Here is a 16171-nt window from a genome sequence, read left to right as displayed (position 1 = left end):
ATCCTGAGGCTTCTGAGTAATACATCTAATTTCTATATTACATAGTAAAATTACTCCTGAAATATTAATATGTATCAACTAATGATACATGGTACACATTCACTTAAGAGGAAGAAAAATAATTCTACTGTAGCTTTTAAAAACAGACTGCTGGCTACCTTTCCCATCAATATCATCCTTATCTACCTACAAACTTCAGTCAATTTACATTTCCTGACATGTTAGATTACAATGAGAATATATACCATGTGACATATCAGTATGAAAACACAAAGTTCATGCTTTATTACTATTACATACCTGATTTTTCATCTTGGACTTCAAATTCTGCACCAGCAGACCCCAAAAGTGATGCTCCATGTTGTAACAGTCTACATATGTCAAATCTGTCAAAATTCAATCGATCTGTAGTAGATGAATCTTCCATTGAACTTTCCGAAGTAGTTTCTAGATAGGTTTAAAATATTAATGAACATATAGTTAAGCCAAAGTGTAGAATCAAAGAAAATTGCACATCTTAACTTGCAGTATATGTATAATAAGGAATAATGAACTAGCAAAGAGAAGGCTCTTTTCTACAAGATATAATCCCTCCTGCTTATACATTTCACTAGACAAGAGAAGACAAATCAATACAATAACTCAAAATAATAGGTCCAGAAAATAAAAGCAAAAATTTTAGACAAGCTAAGATGTATGCTAAAAGTGATGTTATTCTGGTGACATGAAAATGGATATAATTGCAACATTTTAAATTTTCACTTAGGGAACACTTATAAAATGTGGCTTGATTTCAGAAATGAAAATAAAGCTAATTAAAAACGTTAAACTAAATTAGTAATTTTGTCCTTTAACATCAGTCTTGCCTTATTCTGGGAATTAAAAAAGAATTCTAATTGAAATAAAAATAAAAAATACATTTTCACTTAAAATGTATACCTTTTCAACTTTTCAAAACATAATTTGTTTTTAAATGTCATTATAATCAGAAGACAAACACAATTTTTTTTACCACTACAGAATGCTCTAAGGAGTACATAAAAAATTAAAGATTTGCCCTTTCAATTATCCACATGTAACTTAATTATGCTTAAATTTAGAAAATAACCTCACTATCCTATTCTCTGAGCAATAAGAAAATGGATTGTTTCACATATTAGCACTGTATTCACTTAATTTCTTTTTTAAGAATTTGAATTCCTTGAGCATACTATAGTATTAGTAATTTTAATAATGTATAAAAACATTGTTTATTCATTTATTTTATGTTCAGTGGTAAAAATCACCTTATTCAATATCATTTTCTGACAAAATCTCACCTGAAAGCACTAAAACTGAACTAAATTAAAATAAAAGTTATCCAAATATAAACTACACTATTATAGTTAATTCTGCAGTTAGGTTTTTACTTCAAGCTACTTTTTCCACTTAAAAGCACCTTGTTTTGTTCTTGGTACTGGATTCCACTCAGGCACATTTTTCACTATAGCCTCAACAGCTTGTCCTGCCGCAATCCGGGTATCCCAATTTGCACTCCTTAAATAAATCAATACCTTAAAAAATTATAAAATAGAATAGTTACGTAACAAAAAATGTTTGTTCAAGGTAGCCAAAACCAAGAAATACAAACTTACTTGCTATTAATTTATAATCTGGCAGCCCTCCAAATATAATATAAAATAATATATATATCTTTTTTTTGTGTGGTGCTGGGGATTGAACCCAGGGCCTTGTGCATGCAAAGTAAAGCACTCTACCAACTGAGCTATATCCCCAGCCCCTATATCTCTTTTTTAAGTTGTCGAAAGATGTTTATTTATTTATATGTGGGGCTGAGAAACGAACCCAGTGCTTCTCACATTCCAGACAAGCACTCTACCTCGAGCCACAACCCCAGCGCAATCACTACCATTTTAAAACGTGAAAACAAACTTTTAAGAAAAGAATACTTAAGCAAGTTAGGCACAGGTCTGCAATCCATTCCAGTGACTCAGGAAGCTAAGGCAGGAGGACTGAAAATTCAAGGCCATAGCAACTTAGTGAGGCCCTAAGCAATATGGTGAGATCATATCTCAAAATAAAAAATGCGGGGGGGGGGGGGGGGGGGGCTCGAGTTGGGGATGTACTTCTGTGATAAAATGCCCCTGGGTTCAATCCCCAGTACCAATAAATAAATAAATTTTAAAATTAAGCAGAAAAAAGAAAAAAAGTGCATTTAAAAAATATAACATTAATAAAAAGCAACTACACATATTCAGTGAGTCCTATTACATAATACAAAGTTATACATGATATACCCCTCCCCCACATAAAGCTCCTATAAGTTTTAAAAGTGAGGCTGGGGATATAGTGTTAGAAAGGTTGCCTAGCTCATGCAAATCCCTGCTGGGTTCAATTCCCACCACTGGCGGGGGGGGGGCAGTAGACAAATAAATTCAGCAGAGCTACAAGACATAAAATTACCATACAAAAGTCAAATGTATTTCTATGTATTACTCTGAAATGAAATTAAGAAAACAATCCTATTTGTGATAGTATCAAAAACTAGAAAATACTCAAATTTAACAAAAGAAATGTGAAACTTGTATATTAAAAACTATGAAATATTAAAAACTTTGTTCTGAAATTAAAGATCTAAATAAAAAGGCACTTCTTGTTCATGGATGAGAAGATTTAATATTGTTAAGATAATAATATTCCCTAAATTGATTTATAGATCCAACCTAATTACTACAAAATTTTGGCTGGAATTTTTGCAGAAATGCACAAGCTAATCCTATAATTCATATGGAAATGTAAGGGACCCAAAATCACCAAAACAATCTTGAAAAAGTATTGTAAACTCATAACTTTTTATTTCAAAATTCACAGTAATCAAGACAGTGTGGTACTGGTAAAATGACTGACTATAGACCAGTGGAATAGAATGCCAAGACAATTCAGTGGGGATTCTTTTTCAACAAATGGTACTGGGAAAACTAAACAGTCACATGTAAGACAAATAACCCAATCAACAAATGGTCCAAGGACCTGAACAGACACTTCTCAGAGGAGGATATACAATCAATCAACAAGTACATGAAAAAATGCTCTCCATCTCTAGCAGTCAGAGAAATGCAAATCAAAACCACCCTAAGATACCATCTCACTCCAGTAAGATTGGCAGCCACTACGAAGTCAAACAACAACAAGTGCTGGCGAGGATGTGGAGAAAAGGGTACACTTGTACATTGCTGGTGGGACTGCAAATTGGTGCGGCCAATTTGGAAAGCAGTTTGGAGATTCCTGGGAAAGCTGGGAATGGAACCACCATTTGACCCTGCTATTGCCCTTCTCGGACTATTCCCTGAAGACCTTAAAAGAGCATGCTACAGGGATACTGCCACATCGATGTTCATAGCAGCACAATTCACAATAGCTAGACTGTGGAACCAACCCAGATGCCCTTCAATAGATGAATGGATAAAAAAGAATGTGGCATTTATACACCATGGAATATTACGCAGCACTAAAAAATGACAAAATCATGGAATTTGCAGGGAAATGGATGGCACTAGAGCAGATTATGCTTAGTGACGCTAGCTAATCCCTAAAAAACCAATACCAAATGTCTTCTTTGATATAATGAGAGCAACTATGAACAGAATAGGGAGGAAGAGCAGGAAGAAAAGATTAACTTTAAACAGAGACATGAGATGGGAGGGAAAGGGAGAGAAAAGGGAAATTGCATGGAAATGAAGGGAGACCCTCATTGCTATACAAAATTACATATAAGAGGTTGTGAGGGGAATGGGAAAATAAACAAGGAGAGAAATGAATTACAGTAGATGGGGTAGAGAGAGAAGATGTGAGGGAAGGGGAGGGGGGATAGTAGGGGATAGGAAAGGTAGCAGAATACAACAATTACTAATAGGGCATTATGTAAAAATGTGGATGTGTAACCGACGTGATTCTACAATCTGCATTTGGGGTAAAACTGGGAGTTCATAACCCACTTCAATCTAATGTATGAAATATCATATGTCAAGAGCTTTGTAATATTGTGAACAACCAATAAAAAAAATAAAAAAATAAAAATAAAATAAAAATTCTGTTATTGGAAAAAAAAGAAGAAAAACAAATGATCAACAAATACATGAAAAAATGTTTAACACCTCTAGTAATTACAGAAATGCAAATTAAAATTGCACTGAGATTTCAGCTCACTCCAGTCAGAATGGCAATTATCAAAAATATAAGTAACAACAAATGTTGGCAAGGGTGTGGGGAAAAGGAAATGCTCATACATTGCTGGTGGAACTGAAAATAAAACAGTATGGAAAGTCTTCAAAAAAATAGGAATAGAATCACCATGTGACCCAGTTGTATCCCACTCCTGGGCATATATCTGAAAAGATTTAAAAAATCAGCCGCAGCCACATCAATGTGTATAGCAGTACAATTCACACTAACTAAGCTATGGAACCAACCTAGATGCCCATCAACAGGTGAATGGATAAAGTAATTGTGGTATATATAAACCCAGTGAAATATTACTCAGCCATAAAGAAGAATGACTTTATGAAATCTGCCAGTAAATGGATAGATTTGGAAAATATCATGCTAAGTGACATAAGCCAATCCCCTAAAACCAAAGATCAAATGTTTTCACTTGATATGTGGAAGCTAACCCATAATAAAGTGAGGAGGGGGAAGTTCAGTAAATTAGAGGGGAATGAAAGGAAGTGGGGGAGATAGGAATAGGAAAGACAGTGGAATAAATCTAATATAATTTTCCTATGTACACACATGAAATTACTCAAGTAAACCCCACCATCGTGCCAACCCACAAGAATGGGGTCCTAATTAGAAGAAGATATATCCTATGCTTTAATAATTTTACCAAAATGGACACTAGTGTCTTGTATAAATAAGAACCAATAAAATAAAATAAAGAATAATGCTGAGGCTGGGGATGTGGCTCAAGTGGTAGCGCGCTCGCCTGGCATTCGTGCGGCCCAGGTTCGATCCTCAGCACCACATACCAACAAAGATGTTGTGTCCACCGAAAACTGAAAAATAAATATATAATAAATATATAATAAATATTAAAATTTTCTCTCTCTCTCTCCTCTCTCACTCTCTCTTTAAAAAAAAAAAAAAAAAAAAGAATAATGCTGAACATCTACCTCACACCATAAACAAAAATTAACTCAAATACGAACCAGAGACCTAAAAGGAAGAGCTAAAACTATACAACTCTTAGAAAACATAGGGGGTAAATCTGTGTGACTTTAGGTCAGGCAACAATTTCTTAAGTATGAAAACAAAAGCATCAATGATTTAAAAAAAAAATCTCAATCAACATTAAAAACTTCTGTGTTTCACATGATACTACCAAAAAAAAAAATGAACACAACAGGAAAATACATGTGGAAATCATATGTATCCAAATTGTATAAAGAACTCTTATAACTCATTTTTAAAAGAATAAATAAGGCTAGAAATGTAGCTCAGGGGCAGAGAACTTCAATCCCCAGTCCTACTGAGAGGCAGGAGGATCACTTGCACCCAGGAGGTAGAGACCAGCCTGGGCAACACAGAAAGATGCCTTTAAAAAAAAAAAAAAAAGGCGGGGGATGGGTGGGGGGCTGCTGGGGTTATGGCTCAGCCTTAGAACACTCACCTAGCATGTGTGAGGCGCTAGGTTCGATCCTCAGCACCACATAAAAATAAATAAATAAAATAAAAGTATTGTGCCCAACTACAACTAAAAAAAAAAAATTTTTTTTAAAGAAAAGAGAGCAGAGCTGGAGTGGTGGCTCAGTGGTGCTCAGTGGTAGAGTACTCGCCTAGCATGCATGAGGCAGTGGGTTCCATCCTCAGCACCACATAAAAACAAACTAATGTATCCACCTAAAACTAAAGATACATAAGTAAAAATAAATATTTAAAAAAAAGAGAGAAATTAAGGAAGGAAAAAGGACAAATAATTTAAAATTGAGGTAAAAAATGATCAAACTTCCCCAAATCCTTGTCAGGACTTGTTATCATCATAGAATGTTTTGAATTTTGCTATTTCTTGATAGATATAATACTTATTACAGTTTTGTATTTAATTACTAAAAAGGTGGGGCAAAAAGGACTGGAAATGTAGCTCAGTGGTGCACTTGCCTAGTATGCAAGAGGCTCTGGATTCAATCCCTGGTACTGAAATAAAAAAAAAAAAAAAAAAAGAAAAGGAGGAAGAGAAGAAGGAAAAACAAAAGGAGGAAAAGGAGAAAAAAGTTAGGCATTATTTGATATTATACTATTAATTTATAGGGTTGGCTTTTTTTCTATAAAGTCCCATTCATAATCATTGTTCACTACTGGATTGCTCTTTACTTCATAATTGAGCACTTTGTAGAACAAAGAATTGGTATTCTGTCAATTTGTTATGTTGAACATATTTCTATTTGTCTTGAGTATGGAGTCTCTTTTTTCTATAAGAATATTAAAATAATTTGAGTTGGGGATGTAGTTCTACAGCACTTGCCTACATGCATGAGGCCCTGGGTTCAATTTCCAGCACCAAAAAATAAAATAAAATGAAATACTTCAATAATAAAAGAGGAGGGGGCAAAAGGTCTAAATGGCATTTCTCCAAACATCTAATAAACATGAAAAGATGTCTGATATCTTTAGTCATCAAAGAAATGTAAATCCAAACCACTTCATACCCACTAGGATGACTTTGGTCAAAAAGTCAGTTAATAACTATTAATAAGGATGTAGGGAAATCTGGGCTTTTATACACTACTGTTAGGAATATAAAATGGAACCACTTTGGAAAACATTTTGGCAATTCCTCAAAGTTAAACATAGTTACCTTGTGTCCTGGCAATACTACTTCCAGGTATATACTCAAAAGAATGAAAACATACTACTATGGCTTCAATGTCCTCACCAAAACTCAAGTTGAAATTTAATTCCCACTGTGAGGTACTAAGAGGTAAGATCAGGTAACATCTTTAATTAAGAGATGATTAAGTAATGAGGTCTCTGTCCTCATGAATGGACTAATTCATTCGTGGATTAATGGGTTACATGTAGAGTGGATCCTTTATAAAAGCCAGTGTGGCTCTCTTTTGGATGTGCCCCTTTTGCCATGTGATGCCCTACAACACACAGGGACTCTGCAAAAGACAGCAAGAAGGCCTTCACAGATGCAGCTGCCCAATCTTGGGACTTTCCAACCTTTAGAACTGTGAATTAAATAAACCTCTAATCTTTATAAATTACTTTGTTTGTGGTATTCTGTTATTACAGCAGAAAATGAACTAATTTACATACCTCCCTACAAAAATTTTGTATATGAATTTTCACAGCAGTATTTTACATAACAGTAAAATATTACATAATAGTAGGAGGGCTGGGGGTTGTGGCTCAGTGATAGAATACTTGCCTCGCACATGTGAGGCACTGGGTTTGATCCTCAGCACCACATAAAAATAAACAAACAAAATAAAGATATTGTGCCCATATATAACTAAAAAAATTTTTTTTTTTAAATTAAAAAGAGGGCTGGGGATGTGGCTCAAGCGGTAGAGCGCTCTCCTGGCATGCGTGCGGCCCGGGTTCGATCCTCAGCACCACATACAAAGATGTTGTGTCCGCTGAAAACTAAAAAAATAAATATTAAAATTCTCTCTCAAAAAAAAAAAAATTAAAAAGAAATGGAAACAAGTCAATTGTCCATTAACTGCTAAATGGTTAAGATGTGGTATACCGTAAATATATATTGGATATTATTCGACAATTAAATGGAATAAAGTAATGGTACGTGCTTTAATATGAACACAGTATTTAAAGTGAAAGAAACAAGTCCCAGAGATTACAAATAAGGTATGATTTGTTTAAAAAACAAATGTTCAGAATAGGCAAATATACATACATTATTTTAATGGTTTCCTAGAGCTCGGTATGGGAAGGGGAATAATAGAGTGAGGTTTGATTATGTTGAATAGATTGAGGTTTCTTTTTGGGTGATAAAAATGTTTTAAATTAGACTGTGGTGACAACTGTTACATACAATAGTAATATACTAAATCACTGAACTGTACATTTAAGATATGTAAATTACACTTCAATAAAATTCTTAAAAAAACAAAACCAAGATAACAGGAAAATACTGAGGGAAAAGAAGAGGATCAGAAGGCAAGAAGTTGCTAAAGACAACTTCCCCTTTTAGAATGATTTGATGGCAGCCAGTTTGCTGAGTTCTGAATTAAGAACAGAATTCATTTGGAAAGCTAGAAACCTTTATCAGTTCTGCACAGTCAGTCCTGTTGTATTGTTCCCTGTCTAGATCTATCAGACCTCCATTTCTTCCCTTGGAATAAGGAAGAAAAATACACATGCTTCTATTTCCTCACCTCACAGATGCCTAATATGCAGCCTTCTCTTTTCTGAGAATGTGGAGGCTATAGGTAGCAAATCACTGTCTCTCCAACTTGAGTAGACAGTTAATCTAGCAGGGAAGTAGGTTGGAAAGGGAGTCTTTAAAAGCCCTTGGGGAGCAACCATATAGTGCAGATTTGTATATGTTGAAAAAGGACTTACAACTCCTACTGCTATGTATCAGGGAGTGACAAATGAGAATGAAAGGAAGGGGTTAAACTAGAAGAAAGAGGTATCTTCAGGCTTCCAATATCTGAGCAATCATATTGTTCCACCACCCTATTCTCTATCTCTGTCCCAACACTCCCCTCCCCACCAAAGCACTCCTGCTTTACTCTGCATGCCAGGGAATTAAACACATAGAATTCGCCAATTACAACCATAAAGGTATACCTAAACAAGCCCAGAGTTCAGTAAAAATACAACTATTATTTAGGGAAAGAATATGGAGTAGGGGTATGAAAACACTGGTCCACCAAAGCAGAATGTTTCCACTTTCAAATTGCTATTAACTGGGCTGGGGATATAGCTCAGTTTTGGTAGAGTGCTTGCCTAGCATGCACAAGGCCCTGGGTTCAATCCCCAGCACCAAAAAAAAAAAAAAAAAAAAAAAAAAAAAAAAGAAAAGAAAAGAAAAGAAAAAAGAAAAGAAAAAAAGCTATTAACTAAGGATGTAATATAACAATTAGCTTCTCATGTATTTCAACCATTGCCCATGAGTACTTCATTTGAAAACTATCAACTATGATATAATTATTAGCCATTAAGAACAAGTCAGACCACTGAGAAAGAAACCAGACTAACAACTCAGTTCATTACCAAATTGGGTCAGATTCAAATTTGTGACACAAGCAAAAAGTTCTATATTGTCAAGTCCCTTAAAGAATTAAACTAGAGTTTAAAAATTAAAAAAAAAAAAAAATTAAGTCTTGTCACCAAAGAAAAGAAATAGCAAAATTTTTAAATCTATTTGGAGAACTGTAAGATATTTAATGGAATTTAGAGATCACAAATTGTTACTTAACATAAAATTATGTTTATCTTTATTTTTGTTTTCCTATCCATGGACAAGTCTCTACAATTGTTATTATACTAAGAAAAATAAAAAGAGTCCTTACTTTAGATAACAGATTATTTAGTTCATGAGGATGAAGCTTCACCACTTCTCCAAGTTGCTGTGCAGCAGCTTTTCTTGTAACTGGAGTAGTGCCAGTATCCAGTAAGATAAAAAGACGATCAAGCCTATAACAAAAATATAATAGTTAACCTGAAATGAGTTTCCTCATAAGTTTGAGTCAATAAATGCATTAAGCACCTATGAACAAAGACCTATGTAGGGCAGCAGGAGATGCCTGATCTCTGCTCTCAAGGAAGAAACATCTAGAAGAGGGAACAAGAACACAATAAGAAAAGGAAGAGTATGTTTTGGGAAGTGAAAAAACATAGCTTGTTGCACTTAAGAAAACAATGGGAGATACAGCTACAGAACAAGCTGAAGCCCTATTGTGGAAACCTTTGAATATATAGTGCAACCATGAAAGTCTTTGGTCAAAAAGTAAAGGGACTGGAGCTATGGAGCTATGCTTTAGGAAGATTAAACTGGCAACAGTGTGAACACTGAAATAGAAGGAATCTTTTGGAGAATTACAGACTAAAAGTGCAGACCTGAACTACAATCCTGGCAAGAAGATTAGAAAAGAAGTTATTTTACATTTATGTGGTGCTTGAGGATTGAACCCAGCACCCCGTGCATGCTAGGCGAGCACTCTACCACTGAGCCACAACCTCAGCCCCTTAAGGACACAGGTTTTGCATTTTAGAAAACAGAGATGTCATTAAAAAGAAATGTGAAAAAGCAGTAGAGGAAATATTATAGAAGAAGATGACAAGCTCACTATGGCAGGGAAAGTACAGCAAGGAGAGAAAAAGAACAGAGATTTAAAATTCACATCAAAGTTGGGACTAAAGTTATGAGGTAGCCTAGCCCAGTAGAATATTCCTATAATCCCAGTGACTCAGGAGGCTGAGGCAGAAGGATCATAAATTTGAGGCCAGCCTCAGCAACTTAGCAAGGCTTACCTAAGCAACTTAGCAAGACCCTATGTCAAAATAAAAAATTAAGAGGCTGGGAATATAGCTCAATGGTCAAGTGCTCCTCCCTGGATTCAATCCCTAGTCCCTAAACAAACAACATACATATAGACAGGTATGGGGGTACATGAGTTAGCTGAAGAGAGGATGATAAATAATATCTGCAAATTTATAAAATCATATGGCATGGCACAAATTCCAGGGCCTTACTTCAAATCCCAATTCTGCCACTTCTGAAAAAAGCTGGGGATAAAATCATAATGTCTTGCACCTGGAGTAAGAGTGTGGTGGTAAAAAACTGTCACTTTGTTTCTAAGATACAAGAAAATCCTAAAAAGACTTAAAGAGGCAAAGTCACAGGTAATTGCTACCTCCTGTTTACATATTATATGGGTCTAGACCTATCACCACACTAATTACCTTTAGTGAGGTAATGAAAAGAAGGAGGCTTCAAATCTGTAATAAATGGACATTTTAAACAAAATGAGGGTGACAAGGGGCAAAGTTGTAATGACTGTTAATCCTATATAAGGGGATATCTAGTGAATATATCTTCAAATTTTATCAAATAAGGAAGAGAAAGCAAAGGGTCCAAATCAAGCGAAAGCATTAAGCATTGAAAAACTGCAAACAGACTCCTATTACTTCTGGGATTTCTTTTATCTCACAAAGAACTAAAAAGTTACAAAGTGAACTTCTGAAAGCCTTTTACTACAAAAAAATAAGCTTGTAAAAGGTTGAGAAATAGATACTTTCTGTGGTATCAGGAGACAAACAGTAGAAACACGGCATTTAAAAAATTTAGTCGTTAATAAGTATAAATTCGTAATAAATGATAAAAATAACTAAAATACATCTTTTTCTGTCAAGAATGCTAACATTTTCTCTCATATGTGGATACTAGACCAAAATAAGGGGGAAAAGAGGGAATGGGACTCCCCTGAAACAGAAGGGAGATCTATAGAACAGAGGAAGGGGATTGAATGGAAGGGAGGAAAGACAGAAAAGCGGGTAACAGTGAAATAAAATTGACCAAAATATGCTATGTACATATATAAATATGCCACAGTGAACTTCATCCTTACATATATCTATAATGTACTAAGAAGTGTGTTTGCTTCCTAGAAGAATGGGAAGCCATGAGAGGAGGAGAGGTACTTTAGATGCTCTCCAAATCCTTGGTTTTAGAATACTTGGCCCATCCTAAGTACACTCAGTCAGGCTGGTGGCATTACTTGTGGCATGTGCCTTGGCTGAGGCCTCTGGATACACTTTGGAATGCTCTCCAAAAGCTCAATAAGTGAGACAGACCAAAAAACAGAACTAAAGCAAGCATCTTGGGAGAGAATGGGGAGTACAAAATGATTCTTATGGTCTGAAATAACTTATGGGAAAAGGAAAAGTTGCTGCCCAGTGCTCTCATGCTGCTGTTTCCGCCTACAAGCAAATTCAAAGGAGAAACCCTGAGTGCTCAAACAGGAATAAATTGGCCAGACCAAAATGGTGTCAAAGCCCCTGATGAAGAAACCCTGACTGAATTACTGACCCATGCAAAAAATGCTGGGACCGACTGTAAATTTGATTCAAGATGCTATATGTACTTGGATGGAACCAGGCTCCCCAACTGTTGTAAGAATTGAGCCATGACCAGCAGACCTAATCAACAAAGTTACTGGTCACCTAAAGCTTTACAGGATGGGCTCTTGTATGATGTTTTTGTTTGAGTGTTTGTTTGTTTTGTTTTGTTTGAGCCTGTTAAATTCTAACATTAAAAGATCAATTTCTTGGGGCTGGGGTTGTGGCTCAGCGGTAGAGCACTTGCCTCTCACGTGTGAGACCCTGGGTTCGATCCTCAGCACCACATAAAAATAAACAAATGAAGATATTGTGTCCACGTATAACTAAAAAAAATTTTAAAAAAAGATCAATTTCTTTCCCCAATTTAAATATTCTTGAGATGAAAGTAAAATTTGTTCCTGTAGGGGAGGCACTAATTTAAAAAAAAAAAAAAAAAAAAAAAAAAAAAACAAACACCAAAAGTGAATAGAAGGAAGACCAGTGGAATAGAAACAGGGGGAGGAAGGGATGGAGGGAGAGAAGAAAAAGGGAAGAACTGGGAACTTAAATAGATAGAGCAAATTATGTTCCATCCTTAAATGATTATGTCAAACTGAACTATGTCAAAATGAACTACAGTAACAGGTATAACTATAAAGTACTAATTAAAAAACACTAACAGTGCTATGAAAGTTTCAGCTGTTTGAGAACAAAATACTAAGAGGCAAAGTTGACACTTAAAATTATTTTAAACAATTAAAGCTAACCACATAAAGAAAAAAGAGTTATATAACAGTTAATTTCTAAAAGAAATTACAAACAGTAATTTACTTTTTACATACAATATGCACAGATGTAATCCAGTATTAACACAGTATTTCTCCTTATTCATTCAAGGCTATTTAAACACTTGCCTTTACTTGCAAGATGAAATATTGTTTAATAGTACTGAGGATTGAGCTGGGGCTGTAGCTCAGTGGTAGAGCACTTGCCTAGTATGTGTGAGACCCTGGGTTTGATCCTCAGCACCACATAAAAATAAATAATAAAGGTATTGTGGAAAAAAAAATTTAATTACTGATTGAACTCAGAGGCGCTCTACCAATAAGCTACATCCCAGCTCTTTTTATTTTATTTTGAGACAGGGTCTCATTGAGTATTCCAGGTTGGTCTCAAACTTGCACTCCCTTCTGTCTCAGCCTCCCTAATCTCTGGGATTTCAGGCTGCTATACACACCCAGTGTGTTCTTAAAAAGTTCTAAGACCAAATCAGACCTAAAATCCCTTTGCCAGAAAATGGCTTCCTTAACCCATTCATTACATAACCTTCAGCATGCTCTTTGACTTATATTCATAAGGAAGTTGATAGTAAAGTTCATAAGACTCCTCTCGTGAACTTTTATAACAAATACCTTAGGAATGCTAACAAATTGCCATGGCTGTAATTTTTAATGTCCCCAGCTCAATAAAGAAAAATTTAAGCATCTACTAACAACTTTCTGTATGCATCAACATAAATATTTACTTTTTTAAAAGTTTCATACTGTCAAATCAAACTAAATTTGACATCCTCCTGGAGCCTGTATATAATTAACTGCAACCTAACTTGGTCAAAATATTCATTTTAAACCTTCTACATTCTATGGCAGGCAAACTTACCAAAAATTAAATATTTAAATTAGTTTCAGCATAAAGAATTAGCCCAAGATCAAGTTTATGCTACATATGCTATATACACTCTGTATAACATTGGACTCTTTATAATATGTACAATTCAGATAGATTGAGGACTTTCCTACCAGAAAGAATGATAAAATAAAAAACTAGACTAGAAGTTAGGAGATCACTGAAGTCCCACTTCTACAATTTCTTAGAATATTAAGGGAAGCTCACTAACTTCACTTAATCTTATTTTCAAGGGTAAAAGTAGATATACACACACATTTTAAATTTTACAACCTTAAAAGGTGTTTTTGTTTCCTATGTTTGTCCTATTTATGACTTATCTGATGTCAGTTTGTTAGATTACTGCGGGAAAAAGTCAAAAACCTCCCAGTTCCTTTTCTGTGATACACCTTCTATTCATGGTGACCCAAAGCAATACTGTGCAAAATAAACTCTAAGGAAGATACAATATTAACCCATTTATAAACCCATATGCAAAAAGAATAAAAATTCTCAAAAATTTCCTCAAACCACCAATTAGCTATTCTAGTTCATAAAAAGGAGTAGATCCCACACTACAGAACACAAATTATCTCAAGTTTTTTTTCCCTTACTTCTAAAGATTAGTTTTTATATTTATGCTATTTCAGATTGAAGACAGTGTCACTCCTTTTCAAGGCTTAGATACTAACTTTTATCCTAATACCATCCTGTCCTCCTATCTTCAATAATCCTTTCTCCAATATCTCAAATCACTGCTTTATTAATCCATTCCTTTCTATAGTCCACTCTGCAGAGATATCTAATGAGAAAATAAATTGCCTGACTTCCATCTTCTATAACACTTTCCTTTTACTACCAAACATCTTGAACAAGTGTCTTAAAACACTTCTTTCATTTCTCATGGTACACAATTTAATCCTTACAAATCAAGTTTCTCTCTATACTACACCTGTGTATAGGTGTAGTATATCTACGTCACCAATGACCTTTTTAAGTGCCAAATACAATAGTTTTCTCTTAAATTCAATTTTGTTTAGCTCTTCAATGACATGTGACACCAGTAAGTACCTCATTCATAAAATACTTTCCTTCCTAAGTTTTCACACTACTGTTCTCCAAACCCTTCTTTCCTTGGTCTTCCTATTCTTAGCACACTCAGTATGAACATTCCCCCAGATTTAATCCTTTTTGGAAACTGTTTAGTTTTATTTTTTGTTATCAGTACACTAGCCCATCTGGGAGTTCCAGTTCCATAATTTCCACTGCCTGGTAAGCATAACTTCACACTAAATGGGATCACATTACGAAACTAACTTCCTAAAGCACCATTTGTTCAAATCATTATTCTAAAACTTTCAGTGGCTCACCCTTAGCTATCTGTAATCCAAAACAAAAAAGTACCATCTAAATACGGGTCTTTTGAGTTTCCATGGTTTTATCTGTACTGTTTTCTCCACTTAGAATGTCTTTTCTTGTTTCAATTTGTTAACTAGATCCTTTCCATTAACATTCAGCTATAATCCTTCACCATTTGACTACTATACAATACAAATTTCTCTCTCTTCAGAAATTTACATGAATTTTCACCTTGAACAGTTATTTAGGTATTTATTATGCTTTTTATATGCAGCATCTCTTAGGTTAATTCATTACAAGATGCCTTATGCTTCTTATTAGGCTTCACTTCCTTCAATGATTCTTTTTGTCCCCCAGAATACTTTGCACAATATTCAAGTATTTATTATGTTATAATTACAGATAAGGAAATGTTCAAGTTTCTTGCGGGTTTAAGCACCAATATTATGGAAATTTTTGCTTCCTTTAAAAACATCTTTAATAGCTATATTACATATAAAAACAAGTTATAAAAATAACTAAGTGATGCTAAGGTAATGTTTCAATAAGTGAAAATGTCAGCATAGCAGTATTTCGGCATTCTGAATAAGGCAGTCATGCCAGCTCCAGTCACAGCAAGCTCAAAAAGCCCATAATTCCCATTCTTCCTGAACTTTCCCTTTCCTCTGCCCCCAGCTTCATTTAGAATCCTGCCCAAAGGCCTTCATCTTTTCTCTAACCTAATGCTGATCCTGCCTCATAGCCCCACAGTTCCTCTTGCCCTCTCCTTTCTGCAGAGCCTTTTATTCCAATGCCATGTCATGTCATCTCTTCTCTCACCATCCAATTGTCCTAATGATAGAAATCAGCTTTCTCTCTCCTGCAATCCCAGGTCTGTTTATCCTTACCTCTTCCACTCTGGTGATAGCCAAACTTGCTTTAAGTTGTAGCCTCTCTGAATAGAGGAATGGGGACATGAGAGACTCCTTTGGTTCTCTCAAAGTTCCTTTTGGAGTTCTCCATTCCTCTCTCCCAGACAGTAAATTAGACATCACACAAAAGGAAAAACAAAGGGATGAAAAGACAAGGATCTGACAAG

The 16171-nt window shown here is 35.0% G+C and overlaps 1 protein-coding gene, 1 long non-coding RNA gene and 1 pseudogene across 4 annotated transcripts in view; 2 read left to right on the top strand and 1 right to left on the bottom strand.

Annotated features, from left to right (window-relative positions):
- The window catches only part of LOC308633948, a 132999-nt gene that overhangs the window by 49599 nt on the left and 67229 nt on the right, over positions 1-16171 (top strand). The gene's annotated exons all lie outside the window — the stretch shown is intronic.
- The window catches only part of BTAF1 (B-TFIID TATA-box binding protein associated factor 1), a 90262-nt gene that overhangs the window by 65468 nt on the left and 8623 nt on the right, over positions 1-16171 (bottom strand). Inside the window, exons 2-4 of one of the 2 annotated variants that reach the window (XM_081267369.1) lie at positions 9540-9663; positions 1439-1553; positions 301-447 (exon numbers count right to left, since the gene is read on the bottom strand). In XM_081267369.1, coding sequence (XP_081123495.1) covers positions 301-447; positions 1439-1553; positions 9540-9663 — 386 coding nt within the window. The remainder of the gene's footprint in view (positions 1-300; positions 448-1438; positions 1554-9539; positions 9664-16171) is intronic. The other variant, XM_081267370.1, reaches the window with a different exon arrangement.
- LOC308634049 (peptidyl-tRNA hydrolase 2, mitochondrial-like) lies at positions 11676-12159 on the top strand (annotated as a pseudogene). The gene has a single exon. The product of its transcript is annotated as a peptidyl-tRNA hydrolase 2, mitochondrial-like (transcript).

Source organism: Spermophilus citellus (genome assembly GCF_964194105.1).
Source record: "Spermophilus citellus genome assembly, chromosome: 15".
Lineage (NCBI taxonomy): Eukaryota > Metazoa > Chordata > Mammalia > Rodentia > Sciuridae > Spermophilus > Spermophilus citellus.
The sequence above is the reverse complement of the archived record's forward strand: the minus strand, read 5'-3'. Positions and strand labels throughout refer to the sequence as shown.